At 47.5% G+C, this 18,377-nt stretch overlaps 1 protein-coding gene across 1 annotated transcript; it reads right to left on the reverse strand.

Annotated features, from left to right (window-relative positions):
• Positions 1-1,342: 1,342 nt before the first annotated feature.
• LOC102460107 (keratin, type II cytoskeletal cochleal-like) lies at positions 1,343-15,206 on the reverse strand. The gene is made up of 9 exons (XM_006122689.5): positions 14,664-15,206; positions 12,742-12,950; positions 9,787-9,847; positions 7,299-7,394; positions 5,630-5,794; positions 4,872-4,997; positions 3,534-3,754; positions 2,568-2,602; positions 1,343-2,459 (listed from the first exon to the last, which is right to left on the reverse strand). Exons 1-9 carry the CDS (start codon positions 15,123-15,125, stop codon positions 2,203-2,205), a joined length of 1,632 nt encoding a protein of 543 aa, XP_006122751.3. The 5' UTR covers positions 15,126-15,206; the 3' UTR covers positions 1,343-2,202.
• Positions 15,207-18,377: the final 3,171 nt, after the last annotated feature.

The following is an 18,377-nucleotide window of genomic DNA, read 5'->3' on the forward strand; positions in this document are numbered from 1 at the left end:
GGGAAAGGTAAGCACTAACCCCGCCCCTTCTGCCTGAAGCCACACCTTTCCCCTGCGATCACGCCCCTTCCACAACCTTCCCCCCAGCCAAGCCCCACCCAACCCCAGCTCTTAAGCCTGATACTTCTTGGCCACCTGGAGAGCCAGGGCTGCCGTGCTGTGTCCCCAGCCCTCCGCCTCGGCCAAGCAATGTTGGAAAGGCAACGCCTTCCCTTGCCTATTTTACCCACCACCCGCGATTGCAGGATATGGCGGGGTGCATTTAATCTGGTTGGCATGGTGGTGTCTTTTTCTATGCCCCTATCCGCAAAGTGTGAAAAATGCCTAGTGAAATATGTCGGCAAGGATATCGGGACGATTCCTCCCAAACGGTTTTTACAATACAGCTTTGCTGTGCAAACATCTTCCCCCGGGTTGTGGTCGACCGCAGCAGGCTGGCCAAGTTGCCGGTGTTGCTTAACAAAAGAAGAGTTGAGACTAGATCAACCGCTGCTGCTATTTCAATGGATGGAAGAGCCCCGAATGGAGCCAACATCCCTTCTGCGCTTGGTTTGAAACCCCTGCCAAACTGTTGCCCATGCGCTACGTATCGCTGGGGGGCAAGCTTTATTTTCGCCCTCAGACGCAGTGTGGCCAGCCCTCAATGATCAAGGTGTCTGGCTCTCCCCAAACCATTCGATTGGCTGAAAACGCAGGCGTTTAAAAAGAATAATAAATAGGGGGTTCTCTGGGAAGGGAGGGGTCTGGTAGGAGAGACAGTTCTACTGCAGAATGACCACAAGGGGGCAGCAAAGAGCCAGAGATGGGGACCAGGACAGCTCTAACCCCACTGAACCAGCAGGCCCACCCCCTCACTTTCACCTTCCCTGTCTCTTCATCTTGTTTCCCCTTCCCCTTATGCCCATTGGATTCGGTTCCTTGGTATCTCCGGCGTACTGACAATATTCTTTCCAATCACACGGTGTTACAATGCTTGTCCAAGCAAGCTGGCTCCTTGGAATTCTTTCCCTCTCCTGGAGCGCCCACTTCTCCCTTGAACAAACATCATCTTTGGGGACCCCCTGCCACACTCGGGGGCCTGGCAGGCCTTCGCTTTGCCGTTTGGCTCAGTCTGTGCCCGTGCATGCAGAAACAAGGTGGGACACGTCACGGTAAGGCAGTGATGATAGCTACCTGGATTTCAGGATTCCAGTATTTCATTAATAACTGATCCACTCTCCATAGCTCATCATCCCTTACCTGGGGACCTGATGGTGTTAGGGGCGGTAAAAGCAGGGGCTGATGGTAGCATTTCTGAGAGTCCCTCTCTTAGAACAACTACAATTCTCATTTTTATCCATTGCTCAGTTTATTGGGAAAATGGAATCGAACAAAGATGGAAGCAAATAAGAGTCACAGCAGCAGGCAGTTATTAAGACACCAGCTGCACGTCCGTGGCTTGCTCTTCACAATGAGTCAGGGCATAGTGAACCGGTGCCATTAGCTAACAACACAGAATACACTGTAGGAGCTGGAACACAATAGATCTTCAGATTCATAGCTGGCTCCCGCTGGTGGGAGGAAAGGCACTGAACTGCGAGACTCTGTGGGTTTCCCTGTCTCACGGAGGCCTTTTTCTGAGCTGCATGTCTCCACAAACGATTGGATTCCTCAATACATACAGCATACTAACGATCTACTCTCTAATCAAAGGGTGTTACAATGCTAGCTCTCAATAACCCAGGAGGAGAAGGAAAATGTCGGAAGACCAGTTTTGTAAAACTAAATCACAGGGTGCAAAGTCTCAGCGGGGTGGCTGTGTTAGTCGGTTTCTGCAGAAACAACGAGTCCTGTGGCACCTTAGAGACCAACAGGTTGATTAGGGCATATGCTTTTGTGGGTAAAACCCACTTTATCAGATGAATACCCACAAAAGCTTATGCCCTAATCCATCTGTTAGTCTCCAAGGCCACATCTTCACTGCCGTGATCAATCTTCCGGAGCTTGATTATGCGGGTCTAGTTAAGACCTGCTCAATCGAACTCAGAGGGCACGGATTCCTCATTGTGAATCACAGGTGCCTAAGAACAGCACCCAGCGCAGAAATTAAAAATGCGTCAGGCAGCAAGCAACGCAGAAGGGGCTGTCATCTTTAAAATCCCCCAATGACATTAGTGCTGGGAGCAGGGACGCCACAAGGCGAGGCCTCTCCGGAGTGCTCATTTAACATTTTGTTCTGCAGGAGCTGGTGGTAGAGACATATTTGACAGTAGAGCTCCTTCCACTGCCCGTGCTATACGCAATGGGAGGGACGCATGGTGCACACACATCTCCCAAGCCTCTGCCAAACCTGGCATCGCACACCCCTCCGCTGCTAACCACACCGCCCGTTTTGAGGAGTGCTCTGCTGCTGGATGTGAAGCCGCCGCCGAAGCAGGGGTCGCTTTCACACACCAGCCCCCCCTGGGATCTGCACACCGCTGGGGGGAAAAAAGAAAAAGCAAGAGATTATGGTCTGGTTTATGGCTTTTGCTGCAAATGATGCATCATGTCGGACTTCTCAGAAAGTGAAAACTCCTGATACTTACAAACATTGACAGGGAAAACACCTTCTCCACAGAGCCTAGCAGGAGAAGAAAACAAAGAAAGTTTGAAATGTAAGAAACCAAGTGTTTTAGCTATGTGCTGATTATGATTAGCTGTATAATTAATTAGCTGTATGTGCAGCAAACAAGGACTGTGCTTAGGAAACTTGCAATTTGGCTGTCGGACACACACCAACACTGTTCATTTCTTTTTTTTGGCACAAGCATGGGCAGCTTCTACTCCTGCAAATAGATCTAGTGCGTGAATTGTTCAAAAACGGGTAAGTGCATTAGGAGCCTAAGCGATCATGATTTCAAAAGGGATTAAACTTCCTAAACAGAGCTGGGCAAATCACTGATTTGCTAAGTCAATGACAGAACTGAAGAATAAAGAAAAAAATATTTGGGGTCCACCCGAAACAGGGAAGAAAAAGTCCAGTGAAAAATTCTTTTAGGTGGAACGAAATGTCTCCATCATCTTGAAACGAAATGCTGGGTTTCATTTGCTATGGTTTGGTTTTTTCCAAAAAAGTTTTTGTGGAAAACAAACGACATTTTGAAGCGAAAAGGAATGTCAGATGGGAAATTTCATTTGGAAGATGTCAAACCGAAACCTTTTATTTTTCCTCTAATTTTTTTAAGTGTCATAATTTGGTAAATTTAGCCTGAATAATAATAATTGGTCATTTGTAATCATCTGTAATTTGGAAATTTTAGCTTGAATTCATCAAATGTTCCAGGCAACCTGAAACTGCTTTTTTTCACTAGGAAAAAGTTTCAGCTGATTTTCTCCGAGCTCAGTTTCTAAATCACCAATCGGTTTCCCCACGGGATAAGGTGACTTGCAAGTGGATGGACTCACGCTGGGAGAAAGGGTTGCTGGGTTGTGCTCTTCGTTTTGACAGACATTTGAAATTGACCTTTATTCTTTCCTGATCAGTGATTCGCAGGCTCCCGCTGTGAACCTACCTGCTCTCCTCCCCTTCCAGCAGCTTGCGGTAGGTGGCGATCTCGATATCCAGAGCCAGCTTGACGTTCATCAGCTCCTGGTACTCCCGCAGCTGACAAGCCAGGTCCTGTTTGGCTTTCATCAGAGCCGCTTCTAGGTCAGTCAGTTTACACTTGGCGTCTTTGAGAGCCATCTCTCCTCGCTCTTCAGCCTCTGCGATGGCTCCTTCCAGCTTGCATCGCTGCAGGGACAGGACATAAACTCATTAAATAACAGAAATGAAGAGATCTATATAACGGCAGGAGAAGTATCTGCCAGTTGTGGGACCTGTCTTCATGAGGCTGTTGGAGCATGGATTTAAAAGTAGCCGTTCTTCTACAATGAAATGTCACTAACCAATTAGGGCACGTCTACACAGCAGGGAAAAAGTCGAATTAAGCGATGCAACTTCAGCTACATAAATTGCGTAGCTGAAGTCGAAATGGCTCAATTTGGCTTTTGGGGCTGTCTACGCAGCAGGAAATCAAAGGAAAAGCACTCTTCCTCCGATTTCCCTTACTCCTTGTGAAATGAGGGTCGGAGTAAGAAGTCCTCCAGCTCGACATTATCTTGAAATAACAGCTTGCCAGGTCAAGTTATTCTGAAATAACTCTGCTGTGTAGACATAGCCTTACAGAAAGAGTCTGCAGAACTGGAATTTCTCTGCAGATCTGACACCATTACTCTGGGCCTAAAGAAAGACATTAACTAGCTGGCGCATTACAAAGCCAATTCCCCTACCTTTAACATCCACATTTCCACATCAGAACCTATGAATGGGACACATTCAGTCCACTTAATTAGCCTCATTAACACGGGTCTTACAATTGACAGTTTCTTCTCCTGCCATTATATAGATTTTTTTGATTTCTGTTATTTCTATTCCAAGTCATCTGAGGAAGTGGGTTTTGCCCACGAAAGCTCTTGATTCTAGATATGTTGGTTAGTCTTTAAGGTGCTACAGGGCTACTCGTTGTTTTTAAACTTACCGTCTAACACAGCTACCTCTCTGAGATTTTTTTAGACAGCTAGGTGCCAGCTTCACACTACAGGCCTCTACCACTTGAGTTAACAAACTAACTCTTTTAGTTGGTAGCAGTAGTATGCTATTATCCCCCCATGGTGTGGTCACTAGTCTAGGCAACAGCAGTTCCTCACAACAGTTTAGTGGCACAGCCTTGTCTGTCATTAAGATTTTTTACTGCTGAGCTGTTATGATGGGGCGGTTTTGGATGACCACTTAGCTCAGGACCCTTTACGTAGCATTTGTGTGTTATCAGTGACACATTGTAGCCCCCAGGCCAGCCTCGCACACTCACATGGGCTTTTGCGCTTTCCAGTTCTCCATGAAGTCTCTGAATCACTCGGTTCAGCTCCATGATCTCATTCTTTGTGCTATGCAGGTTGTCACAGTGTTTGCTCGCAGTGACCTTCAGCTCCTCATACTGAAGGGAGACAGAAGAAGCAATTATAATAAATTGACCAGCAGAACAGGAACATCCCAATGGTTTGTTCCATGTTCCCCAAATGGAGCAGCTCACTCAGCTGTCAGACACTTGCTAGAGCTTTGAAAGGGGAGGGGGGCACATGGATGCAGGGCAGCAGAGATCACAGAACACTGAGCACAGCCAGCAGGGCAGGCATGGTGGGATACATACGGAAGCCAATTCACTTCACAAAACAAACAGCAGAGTCCATGCTAGCTCTTTGTCAACAATAAAGGGAGGGGAAAAAACAAAAATCTCCTGCAGGGCTGGAAGTTTTTTGTTGCCAAAACTGGGTGTTTCCCCCAACAAAAGTCGCATGGCAGTGCAAACGCTTTCTCTGTTTTGGCACCAAAAGGCAGGTTTTGGTGATAAAACATACCAGCATAGATACACCCCTTTGTCTTAAGGCAGTTTCGGCTGGGTAATAGCATGCATTTCATTCACAGTCACTGTCATTTCATGGGTTTCTTGAATTACAGAGAGCCCGTTTCCGGTCTCTGTGCTCTCTCATGCCTGTGAATTGAACTATTTCCACAAGGAGATCTATGGAAGGGCCATCCAGAATCCCGTTCTGTCTGGGGGGGACGCACCTTGCTCTGGTACCAGGACTCAGCCTCAGCGCGGCTCCTGTTGGCAATGTCCTCGTACTGTGCTTTGACGTCCGCGATAATGTCATCCATGTTCAGGCCCCGGCTGTTGTCCATTTGCACGACAACAGAGGTGTCCAAAATGGATGCTTGGAGGCAAGCAAGTTCCTGCCGGAGACATGAAATTCATCAGGCGTTTGCTCTCGAAGGCACTTTCCTGGCCCCCGTTTTCTACTTTCTACCTGTTTCGTAGTTTCAGGTTTAATCTAAAATGGAGGATTTATGATTTGAAGGCACCTGATTTTCAGTGAGACCTGCCCTTTAGCTTCCTTTTTCCAGCAAGCTTGATTGATACCATGTCTACACTGGAACTACATCGCTGTAAACCCTGAAGCATAAGCCTGATAGAAGGTGTTTGTCACTGTAGGAACATATCCACCTGGTGCGATCAAATTTCTGCACCGTCCCCACTGCAGGAGTCCAATGAGAAAAACCCTTCAATTTCCCTTACTCCCGGGTAGAATACCCAAGTTGAGAGGGATGCAATCAGCGATTGATTTAGTGGGTCTTTACTAGACCCACTAAATCAAACCCCAGGAAATCAACCTTCCCAAGCCTCCCAAAGAGATTTTCCAAATTCAGTTCCCTGCCATGGCCGGGGTCGCAGACACTAATGCATCCTGGATCCTCCAGCCCCCTGCTTGTGGCACATGGTACTTCATTCACCTGTGAAAATTTAGCCTTATCCAGGTCATTGGCTCCACACAAGGGAAGCTGGGTGGAGTTTAGGGTGACACAGGAAGTCCAACTAGATGATCTGGTGTTCCCGTCTGGCTGTAAAGTCTTTGACTCTTAGACTAAGGGCTTGTTTTCACTTACCCCAAGATCTATGCTCTGGAGATCGATTTCCCAGGGTTTGATTTAGCAGGTCTAGTAAAGACCTGTTAAATCAACCACTGATGGCACCCCACTCAACCCTGGTGCTCTACCAGGTTGGGAGGAACAAGGAAGTTGATGAGAAAGTTTCTTCCATTGACCACCCACAGCGCGGATGCCGCAGAAATTTGACCTAAGGTATGTTGACTACAACAACACTATTCTCATAGCTGGAGTTGTGTATCTTAGGTCAACTTTCTCTGGTAGTACCAATAACGAGGAGTCCTGTGGTACCTTCGGCCAAGTCTACACTGGTGAGATAAGATACGCAACTCCAGCCACGTGAATTGCGTAGCTGGAGTTGGTGTACCATGCACCAATGTTTTGCAGCAGCCCCACAGTGGGAGCTCGATGGGAGAAATCCTCCCTTCGACTTCCCTTACTCCTTGGGATGGGGATGGCCTCAGCATTCGATTTAGCAGGTCTTTCCTAGACCCGCTAAATCAAACCCCTGAGGATCCATCATCTGAATGTTGATCCTTCAGCAAGTGGAGACAAGGCCTTAGAGACTAACAGATGTATTAGGGCATACGTTTTTGTGGGTAAAACCCACTTCAGACTAACACGGCTATTCCTCTGAGACCTTTCTCCAGTAGTATAGACCTGGCCTTAGGGAGCGTAGCCCCCAAATCCCCATGAATTTTGCCATTCTCTCATAAAACCCATTGGAAAATACCAGCATTCCTTGTTTTCCTTTTCCTCATAAAAGGCCGACTGGCGTACGAAATGGCATTACCTCTTCATACACGCATCTCAAGAAGTCGATTTCGTTGATGAGGGAATCCACCCTGGCTTCCAGTTCGGCCTTGTTCATGTAGGCACAGTCCACGTCCTGCGGAGGATTGGAAACCCAGTGAGAGAACTTCTAATTGCCGATAAGACATTTTGGTTCATGCTAGAGCAAAGTCGGGTGAATAACTCAGTCCCCTGGATTGTCACCACTAAGCAGTTTAATTTTTCCATATGTAACCCAGAAGGCTTGAGACCACTACAGCTTTAGCTAAGAGCCTGCTGGCTTTTAGGTCATGTGGCTTGAACTCCTAAGGTCACAGATTCGATCGCACTGGCTCTGTCGGTGTTACACGTTAATTTATTCTTTCCGACTATATTTTTACAGCTAAAAAAATCACTAGACATTAGAAAGGACGATAAATAGGTCACTTCCATCGACCAGCCAAATGGTCTGTTACATCGACAATCAGAATGATCGAACCAGGGGAAAACCAGGCAGCTAGTGGGAGATTTTAAAAAGGTTCAAAGGGCATCTAACTGCTTTTGGAAGTCGATGGGAGTTGGGGAGCGAATATGTTTGAAAATCCATACTGTGGGGTTGCATCTAGACTGGCATGATTTTGCGGAAATACTTTTAACGGAAAAGTTTTTCCATTAAAAGCATTTGCGCAAAAGAGCATCTAGATTGGCACGGATGCTTTTGTGCAAAAAGTGCTTTTGTGCAAAAGCATCCATGGCCAGTCTAGATGTGATTTTGCACAAGAAAGCCCCCGTGGTCATTTTCGCCATCGGGGCTTTTTTGTGCAAAACAGTTCTTCCCTGTCTACACTGGCCCTCTTGCGCAAAAACATTTGCGCAAGAGGGCTTTTTCCCGAGCGGGAGTGTTAGTGTATTTGCACAAGAACACTGACAATCTTACATTAGATCGTCAGTGTTCTTGTGCAAATTCAAACGGCCAGTGTAGACAGCTGGCAAGTTTTTGGGCAAAAGCGTCTGCTTTTGCGCAAAATCTTACCAGTCTAGACACACCCTCGGATTCTAACTAAGTGGTTTAATTTGCAAAGGTTGGCAGATACACACAGCCCCCAGGGTCTTGAGAAGGTGTTAGAGATTTTCAAAAGTGATTTCCAAAAGAACTCGGCTCCTGTTTAACAACTCAACCCAGATTATCCAAAATGCAGTCAACGCTTCCACCTGCTGAGTATGAAATTTTCTGAATGAAGCTTTTCTGGAGTGAAAAAAGCAGATTCAGTGACACCAAAATCATTTGTGGCTTCATGCTGGTTTCATCAAATTGTTCTTAGTAAACAAAAACGCTCCTAAAATTAAAATGCCTCATTCTGACATTTTCAGAAGGCAAGGTTTTCATTTTTTGCTTCACAAGGCCTTTTTGTTTCAACGTATCCTTTAATTGTACCAGAAAAGCATTAAAACCATTTTTAAATGCTCACAATCAAAGTGAAATTTTGGTTCAACCTGAAACAATTTTTTTCTCCCAGGTTTTCCAGAATTGCCAGCAAACCAACAAATGCATTAATCATCCAGCAATCGTGCTGTGCAATTTTGAAAATCTGGCCTTAAATGCCTCTGATAAGAGAAATTAGAGTTTCTATGAAATATACAACTTCACAACCTCTAACGGACAAAGACTGTAAGATAATATTTTCAAAACAACCAAGTGGTGTAGAGGCACAAACGACATTTTGAAAAGTGACATAGACATTTAGGCCTGGTCTAAGCTGGGGGAGAAAATAGATGTAAGGTACGCAACTCCAGCTATAAGAATTGCATAGCTAAAGTGATACTTTACATTGATTTTCTGGGGCAGCCCCACAATGAGAAGTTAATTTCTCCCATTGACTTCCCTTACTCTTTGTGACTATGAGGAGTACCAGGGTTGATAGGGGTGCCCTCAGCATTCGATTTAGTGGGTCCTTACTAGACCCTCTAAATCAAACCCTGGAAGATCGATCTTTGGAGTGTCGATCCTCCATAAGTATAGACAAGGCCTTAGGAATCTAAATGTGACTGTCTTCCAATGAGACACATGGTTAGGTATTTCGATACCTAGAGTTGCAGATAATATGCCTAGTGAGATTTTTAAAAATCACCTAGGTGAGTCTGATGCAAGCAACACCCTCGGGAGTTAAGTACCTAAATATCTTTAAAGATATTGGTCTCCAAAGTCACATAGGTATACCTGAATTTTTTTTCACCTCTAACCACCATTTCACAAATTCTTTTTCAGGTGATTAAAAATGGAAAAACAACTTGAAACATTTTTTACGTTTTTTCAGGATGAAATAAGTGAAATTTCAACAATTCAGTTGCTGAATTGCTTTCCCCCATCCCAGCTCTACTTGTGCGGAAACATGAGCTGTGCATTGTTTTCCCTTCAAATGAGTTAAAAAGCAATATGTGTCATCTGTGTGCCTCTTGAAATTTGGGCAGTGGGCGTTTTTGAGGTAGTTCGCTGTCGGTGCATAGCTCACCTTCTTTAGTACGACAAACTCGTTCTCAGCACAGGTCCGGCGGCTGCATTCCTCTTCATATCTGAGGGGGAAAGAGAGAGGATTCTTTTTTGTTCAGTTGTTCGGTTGAGAAAACATTGTGGATCTAAAACACATCCACAAACTCTCAAAAAAAACCTCCCAAAACGGAGTGCATTTTGCAATTCCAGAACAGCGGCAGATGTTTTGGTGAACTCGGCCAGTTGCTGTAGCATATTTTCTACATTTGCAGATTTTGCTGTTTTTGTCATAAGAACATAAGAACGGCCGTACTGGGTCAGACCAAAGGTCCATCTAGCCCAGTATCCTGTCTGCTGACAGTGGCCAGCACCAGGTGCCCCAGAGAGGGTGGACCGAAGACAATGACCAAGCAATTTGTCTCGTGCCATCCTTCTCCAGCCTCTGACAAACAGAGGCCAGGGACACCAATTCTATCCCCTGGCTAATAGCCTTTTATGGACCTAACCTCCATGAAATTATCTAGCTTCTCTTTAAACTCTGTTATAGTCCTAGCCTTCACAGCCTCCTCTGGCAAGGAGTTCCACAGGTTGACTACACGCTGTGTGAAGAAGAATTTTCTTTTATTAGTTTAAAACTTGCTACCCATTAACTTCATTTGGCGTCCTCTAGTTCTTCTATTATAGGAACTAATAAATAACTTTTCTTTATTCACCTTCTCCACACCACTCATGATTTTATAGACCTCTATCACATCCCCCTTAGTCTCCTCTTTTCTAACCTGAAAAGTCCCAGCCGCTTGAACCTCTCTTCATATGGGACCTGTTCCAAACCCATAATCATTTTAGTTGCCCTTTGCTGAACCCTTTCCAAGGCCAAAATATCTTTTTTGAGGTGAGGAGACCACATCTGTCCACAGTATTCCAGATGTGGGCGTACCATAGTTTTATACAGGGGCAGTAAGATGTTCTGGGCCTTATTTTCTATCCCTTTCTTAATAATTCCTAACATCCTATTTGCCTTTTTGACCGCCGGTGCACACCGTGTGGAAGTTTTCAGAGAACTACCCACGATAACTCCAAGATCTCTTTCCTGATTTGTCATAGTCAAATTAGCCCCCATCATACTGTACATATAGTTGGGGTTATTTTTTCCGATGTGCATTACTTTACATTGATCCACATTAAATTTCATTTGCCATTTTGTTGCCCAATCACTCAGTTTGGTCTTTCCACTAAAGAACGTTGATCTTTACGGTAAGGCATTTGAATCTATGTATTGTTTTAAATCTCCACTGTCGTGCACATTTTTGATTGTTATCTGTTTAGATTTTCACACGTGCAGGAAATTATAGGCGGGAGGATATCAGAGATTGGGTGGGTCAGACAAGAATGATTTAACGACACTAGACATTGATGTTCAAAACCGTAAGGCCTGGTAACCACTAAAGACAAACAGTCAACAACACGCGTCAGACTGTACAAAGTAAATTTCATTAAGCCAACCTTTAAAGAGCTCTCAAGTAGGATTTCACTTACTTTGTCTATCTGTAAATTGATGGAAATATTTCTTCATCGGTTTGTGTGTGTATCGTGAAATTGACGTTTTCAGCTACAACATCTTATTATTCCAACCCGGGTTTTACATATCAAGTGGGCTGGCACCAGACTTCCCTGGGCAAGGAGGGGAGGGGCGTGGCTCTTGACCTGTGGAAGGGGAGGAGCCTCGGGTGGGAAGGGGTGGGGCTGAGGACTTAGCATTTCTCAGCCAGTCCTTCAGCACTGTCCAGGATCCGTCCTCTGTGACGGTTGTGGTAGCAGCCGCCAAGAGTCCAATCACCTGCCCCTTTTGACCTCCCCCTGTGGGCGGCTCTATGCATCCACCCTTGAGGCATCTGCTGAGATCTCTACTTAGCTAAAACGTTGAAAAGTTCTCTTCAAACCGACTATTTAATGAATAACCACAAAGAGTGTAATGTATAACTATCCCAAAGTAATAACATGCAATTATGAATTATTATTATTCCAATCACACCTCAGGGGCTCCAGGAGAAAGATTTCATTGCGCCAGGTGCTGTCACTATAAAAAGGTGCAGAATAAATAACATATTGACAAACTTCGAGTTCTCCAGCTAGTTCCCAAGGTGCAGCTTTTCAGCAGAGACAAGGAATGGCTAATAAACCTGAAAATATCATAATGCCCCGCTACACATCCCCAGTATGGCCGCACCTTGACTCCCATGTGTCACGCTAGCTGCTCCAGCTTAGAAAAAAACGATCTTCGGATTGGGAAAAGTGTGGAGAAAGGCAACAAAAACGGGTAGGACATCTACGCTATTTAATCCAGTGTTTAACCAGTGAGAACATTTTTTCCTAATGTCCAACCTAAACCTCCCTTGTGGCAGTTTAAGCCCCTTGCTGCTTGTCCTACCCTCAGAGACCAAGGAGAACCGTTTTTCTCCCTCCTCCTTGTAACACCCTTTTAGGTACTTGAAAGCTGTAATTATGTCTCCTCTCAGTCCTCTCCTTTCCAAACTAAACAAGCTCAATTCTTTCAGTCTTCCCTCCTTGGTCATGTTCTCTCGACCTTTCATCGTTTTTGTTGCTCTTCTCTGGAACTTCTCCATTTTCTCCACATCTTTCCTGCAATGCGGTGCCCAGAACTGGACACGAGACTCCAACCGAGGTCTAATCAGAGCAGAGCCGAGCAGAAGAATGATTTCTCATGCCTGGCTCACAACACTCATGTCGCAGAACGACTGTTGCTTTTTTTATGGGGGGCGGGGCCACAGAATCTTTGCACCACTGGGTAGTAATGTAGGCGTCTCCCATGGAAAAGGTGTATCTGATACAGCCTGCCTGTAGTCCAAAGCCTCTCCACCCTTTTGGATAGCGGTGAGTCAGGGTTCTAACAACAGTGCATGCATGTTTGGAGACATTACTTTAACAACCTGTTATTAAACTGCGTCTTGTTACTTACTTTCTCTTGTAATCCTCCAACACGTCCTGTATGTTGCTCAGATCTGTCTCCAGCTTAGCTCGGTCGAATCCCAGAGTCTCCAGCTGCCTTTTCATGTTATTGATATAAGCGTCAAACATGGGCTCCATGTTGCTCTGGTAGCATTTTTGTTCCCGCAAAAGGTTCCACTTGGTCTCCAGCACCTTGTTTTGCTGCTCCAGGAATCGGACCTGAATCCCAAAAGGAAGTTTGCTTTGAAGCATTCAAAACCTACCGGAGTGTTAGACCAGAAACAACTAGGAGCAAGTGGTTCAGACAGGAACGAATTCAAGGAAGTCCTATGGCTTGTATTCTACTGAAGCTGGTCCCTTCTGGCTTTGCCATCTATGAAATCTTTGATGTTACTGCCAGACTGGATTCCCCAGAATCAGCAACATGAGAAACCAAAGACATTAGACAGAGAAATGGAAAACCCCCCACAAATGTATAATTCTGAGGCCATCTCTTTCTAAACAAGGTTATTCTAAAACATCCATATATTTTAGAGATTTTGTCTGTCTGTTTGATCAGGAACTCCTCCTAAACAGCCAGAGTTCGGACCACCACAGTTGGTATACAGCTTCCTCTTCTAACTTAAAGCAACATGTGGGTTTGGTTGTGCCAGGAAAATGGGATGTGCTTGGAATGGGACTGCTTCTCATAAAACCAGGCTGAATCACCAAAACAAAGAAAATGCTCAAAATTGACATAACCGCGTGAAAGTTGAAAGAGACTGAGTCAGAAAAATAGGATAGATGTGGACTAGGATTGTTTCTCAAGAAACTGTTTAGAAAAATGATAACACAGAGAAATTTGGAGTAGTGATCTTTTTTGGCACAGCTAGATCAAAGCTTAAGGTTTGAAAACTATTGGTAACCTAATTGACTATAGCCCTTTTTTGTTAAAACATAGCAGATGAGAAGAGTTTCTAGGGATGAAGAAACAAAAACACACTTAGATGGAATTCCCAAATTACGGACCTGAGGAATGCTGGGTAAATCTGCTAGTACTGTTATACGTGAGAAATAGATCAATTCATTACAGAGAAAGCGACGTGTACAAATTGGCTGATAACATTGTTGAAAAAGCACAAAGCCAAGACATCCTCTCACCCCAGTGTAAATCGGAAGTAACGCCGCTGAAATCGACAGAGTTATGCTGGTGTGGAACTGGTGTGAGAGCAAACACGGGGCTGTCTAAAATTTACATTAGCAACTTGGAATCTGATTCTTATTTACGTTCGAACCACTGTGTCCCGCTTAAATAGCATATTCACATCCCCCAGTAAGGCCCCTTTGCATCGCTGGCGTTATGCAGAGTGGTCTTAGTGTAAATGAGAATTAGCCCCTAAGGCTTGATCTACTCTACAGCAAGAGGTCAACTTAAGATACGCAGCTCCAGCTACGTTAATGGCATAGCTGCAATCAGTGTATCTTAATTCCACATTTCTGTGCTGTCCACATAGAATCATAGAATCATAGAATAATAGGACTGGAAGGGACCTCGAGAGGTCATCGAGTCCAGCCCCCCGCCCTCAAGGCAGGACCAAGCTCCGTCTACAGAGGCTGATGGAAACAAACACTCCCATCAGGTTCCCTTATTCCTTGTGACTGCGAGGAGTACAGATGCAGGCCAGAGCTGCCCTCAGTGTTTGATTTAGTGGGTCTATACTAGACCCACTAAATCGAACGCCAGAAGATCAACCTCTGGAGCATCTATCTGCCAGAAAGAATAGACATGGCCTCACTGTAATTTTAGGCTAAGATTTGGGAACCCCAAATCCCTTGGACATTTTGGACGCCTAAAAATGGTAGGAAATCTCAGGCTTCATCTTTGAATGGCCTGCGCTAGTTGCGTCTCCCACTCCGGTGGCAAGGGGCGAAGGTGGCGCCCGCCCATCTCACCTTGTCAATGAACGAAGCGAATTTGTTGTTGAGGCATTTGATCTGCTCTTTCTCCTGATATTTCACCGACTGCACGTTGGGGTCGATCTCGATTTTGAGGGGCTGCAGGAGGTGTGGGTTGACGTGGACGGGCGTGATGGGGGGTGGACACGGCCCCCCGCTGCCGCCCGCTCGGTAGCCAAAGCCAGCTCCGCCATAGCCATAGGCGAGACCCGCACTCCCCACACCGTAGCGCGCCGAACGACAGCTCCCCACGGCCATTCGGGATTTACCGGAGGCCGAGCCGCTGAGACTTCGGCTGCCGAAGTACCCCAGGCCTCTATAGCCCATGCTACCGCCCCCCCGAGAGGAGACCGTGCTGACACTATAGTGCTTTACGCTTCTTGGCATGACAGCCGAGGATGAGCTGAAACTCCGGACCCCGCCACCTCCCGAGCAAACATGATAGGACCGGCAAGACATGGCGGCAGAGTGGAAGAGGAAGGACGGCAGACGGTAAAGTGAAGAAATGCTTCAGCAAGGCAGCAGAATGAAAAGAAGCCAAGCGTGGCTCCCTCTGACATCTCACTCGATGGCTGGGCCTTTTATTCTGTTCGGAGAACGGGCCTGGGCCAGTTAACGAGGCTGTTTATGAGCTTGGGGTGTGAGCCCCACACTGCACTTTTCATTGAGCAAGAACTAGAGCGATACTGAAATGCACCTGCCGTTACATTATTCAAAGACAGTCCGGTTTCATCGCCGGGGAGCCCAGCTCTATAAAACCCGCATTTGCAAAACTCCCTTTTTTTAATCACCGGGATGGAAGCGACGCACCAAAAACCCTCTTGTGATGGGCTCCGAATTGGGAAAGAGGTCATTTTCTTGTGGGAAAAAATGCACCTGGTTTATTAAAGTCGCCCGCACAGGCGTGGGAATCGAGCGTGTTGTCAGCGTCTGATGTCAGCGTAAGTCTGGTGTAACTCTACCAGCGGCTCCGAGTGCTTCTGAACGGGTGTTGTACGGCTGTAAAAACCCCGGCACCTGTGGTTTATGTTAGTACTAGAGGATTTACTTGCCATGGCTCGGCTCTTTAGCTCACCTAAGTTTTGTTTTTCATCATTGCAATCAGTGCTCTAGAGTGGGGCTGGGGAGCAGGGGGGCCATCTGCCCCAGAGAGAGAAGACACCCCCAGCCCTCTTTCCCTGCTTGGGGCCAGGGGAGAAGCACCTTTCCCTGGACGCTGTAGTTGCCAACCCCCGTCGGCCGGCCTGGGGGGAGCTCAGCATCTCTCAGGACTGGACTCGAGGCCCTGAGACGTGTATTAGTCAGCCGGCACCTGCGGTAGAACGAAAGCCACAAAATTAGCTTCCCCTTGGTCTCTCGCGGGTTGATCATCGTGGACACGGAATGACCGTGGGACAACCGGCTTGTCTGAACCAGCCCTGCCCACGCCTGCCGAACCGACACAGACGGGTGAGTGCCGGTCGTAGCTGACTTGGCATCGCCCTGGGGTGCCAGGACGTCACCCCATCGTGGCCTGGCAGCTCCCCTGGCAGGTGAGGAGGAGGGACAGAAATGGGGCTCCACCACCCTTCTCCCCTTGCCCCACCGTTATGGGGGTGTGATGGTGTGGCGGGGTCCCTCAGCCCCCCAGGCTCCTGCATTGTCCTGCTCCCAGAACCAAGGGGTATCTCTTGTCATCTGGTCCCCAGGAGGTGAGACACTCACATACTTCCACAGTGAGTCATGCCTGGCCTCTCCCCCCTCATTCAGAGAGCTGCAGGGGCGGAGGGGAAACTGAGGTACACAAACACACACAAACACACACACACACACTCTACAGTAGTGACTGTAACAGCACCCCCACTACATCACAGAGGGTGGGAGTAAGAAGCCGCCCCTGCACTCAGCAGCCACGGCCGAGAGGCCCCATGGTTCCACACAGCACGTCTTGGGCTGGTGTGGCGGATGGGGCTTCAGGTGTGCAAGGGATGTAGGTTGGGTGGCCGTTAGCGCTCATGACCAGCTGTAGAGCTGGGATTTAGTCCTGCCCATTGCTCGTGTCCACCCATATCTACCCAGAGGGATTCCACGGAAGCCCACGGCATGACACGGCGACTCGACTCCAGTTTGTCTCTGGAATATCTGCTGGAGTTAGCCACTGGAGTTGCAGCTGGCATTGTATGAGTCCCGTGCAGGGCACCTCACCTTCGTCTCCCAGAAGGCGAGCTAGTGAGGTTGGCCTTCTGGGGAATTGACTCTGATACTGATCAGACCATCACGAAGCTAAAGGTAGGAGGGGAGCAAAGCTGATCATCGCTAAAAATGCACAGGGCAAATTTCAGGCAGGGGTGGGCAATCATTTTTGCAGGACGGGCCACTTAGTGAATGTTGGTAGATGGTCATGTGCTGGCTCCACCCCTGGAAGGGGCGGAGCCTGGGGCAGAAAGGGCGGAGCCTGCAGAGGAAGGGGAGGGGCCTGTGGCAGATGTGGCGGAGCCTAGATGAGGAGGGGCAGGGCCTTGGGCAGAAAGGGCACAGCCTGGGGTGGAAGGGGCGGGGACTGGGGCAGATAGGGCGGAGCCTGTGGAGGTAGGGGAGGGGCCTGTGGCAGATATGGCGGAGCCTGGATCAGGAGGGGCAGGGCTTGAGGCAGAAAGGGCAGAGCCTGGGGCAGAAGGGGCAGGGCCTGGGGCAGATAAGGCGGGGGAATGGGACTAGCCTCCCCCCAGAGTTGTCAGCGGACAAAGGCTTTGAATTAAAAACACAGCAAAGGGCTTGTGTCTCCTGGCCCCATTGCTACCAGCCGCCCGGGGTGGCTGCACTTGGGAGCCCTTTAAATAGCGGCAGCAACCCCAAGCACTTCCCAAGCCATGCAGTCGCAGCAGGAATTAAAGAGCCCATGTCTCGTGGCCTCGCCGCTCCTTGGATAGCACCGCGACGGGGAGCCGGGAGCCATTTACACAGGATCCTGATATAAATAGAAAGCGGCCAGATGCAGGCCGTGGGCTGGATCGGTGTTAGCTGGGCCCTCGGGCCACATCTAGCCCAGCCCTGATTTCAGGGCATTGTTAAGAACAACAAAGAAACAAGCAAACAGCTGCAGCGGCCTTGGCTGGAACAGTCGGAAAGGCAGCATGCACAAAGAGGGAACAGTCCCACCAAACATTACAACGACACCATCAGTTTAACTCTGTCTCTTGGGCTGTAACTGCTAGAAGGAAAATATGAGCAGCAATGAATAATTCCACCTCTGCTCAGGGCCAGTCTCATGGAAACTGCTGAGAGAATTAGACTTCCAAGTACATTGCCAGAGGAGTCAGGATTCACCGGTGGTGTCCGGACCGCTCTCGCCAGGATCACTGTTCGGCTGTGTGCGTGTGCTCCTCTGTGCGTTGTGTTGGCTTGTGCAGACAGTGATGCAGACTCCAAGCGAGCCCCCAAAGACCACGTCAGTTAAGGATGGAAGTCGCCCAGGCAGGTTTATTGTTAAAGTACAATAAGAGTTGTCAGTCGACTCTACCGCACCGCTACACAAATGTACCCCCTGACAATGGACCGAGTCAGCCAGTGATATGGGAATTCATCACTGCCCCTTAGGTCAACCAACAGCAACTCTTTGGGGCCCTCTTTTATCCACAGGTACAAACAAGCTTCACGTCACTCCTGACGTGTCAGGTTTCCACCGCCTGTTGCTTAGTTACCACCCCTTCCCTCAAGCTGACTGGAACAGTC

This window comes from Pelodiscus sinensis, chromosome 31, assembly GCF_052426305.1.
Source record: "Pelodiscus sinensis isolate ZL-2025 chromosome 31, ASM5242630v1, whole genome shotgun sequence".
Classification (NCBI taxonomy): Eukaryota; Metazoa; Chordata; order Testudines; family Trionychidae; genus Pelodiscus; species Pelodiscus sinensis.

What these genes read in the sequence shown, in the direction of transcription:
- LOC102460107 (XM_006122689.5), bottom strand. Translation starts at nt 15,125, where the DNA reads ATGTCTTGCCGGTCCTATCATGTTTGCTCGGGAGGTGGCGGGGTCCGG. An exon ending in TTGGAGGATTACAAGAGAAA is followed by an intron (nt 9,848 to 12,741) that starts GTAAGTAACAAG and finishes TTTCCCCCTCAG; the next exon opens with ATATGAAGAGGAATGCAGCC. An exon ending in TGTTTTCCCTGTCAATGTTT is followed by an intron (nt 2,460 to 2,567) that starts GTAAGTATCAGG and finishes TTTTCCCCCCAG; the next exon opens with CGGTGTGCAGATCCCAGGGG.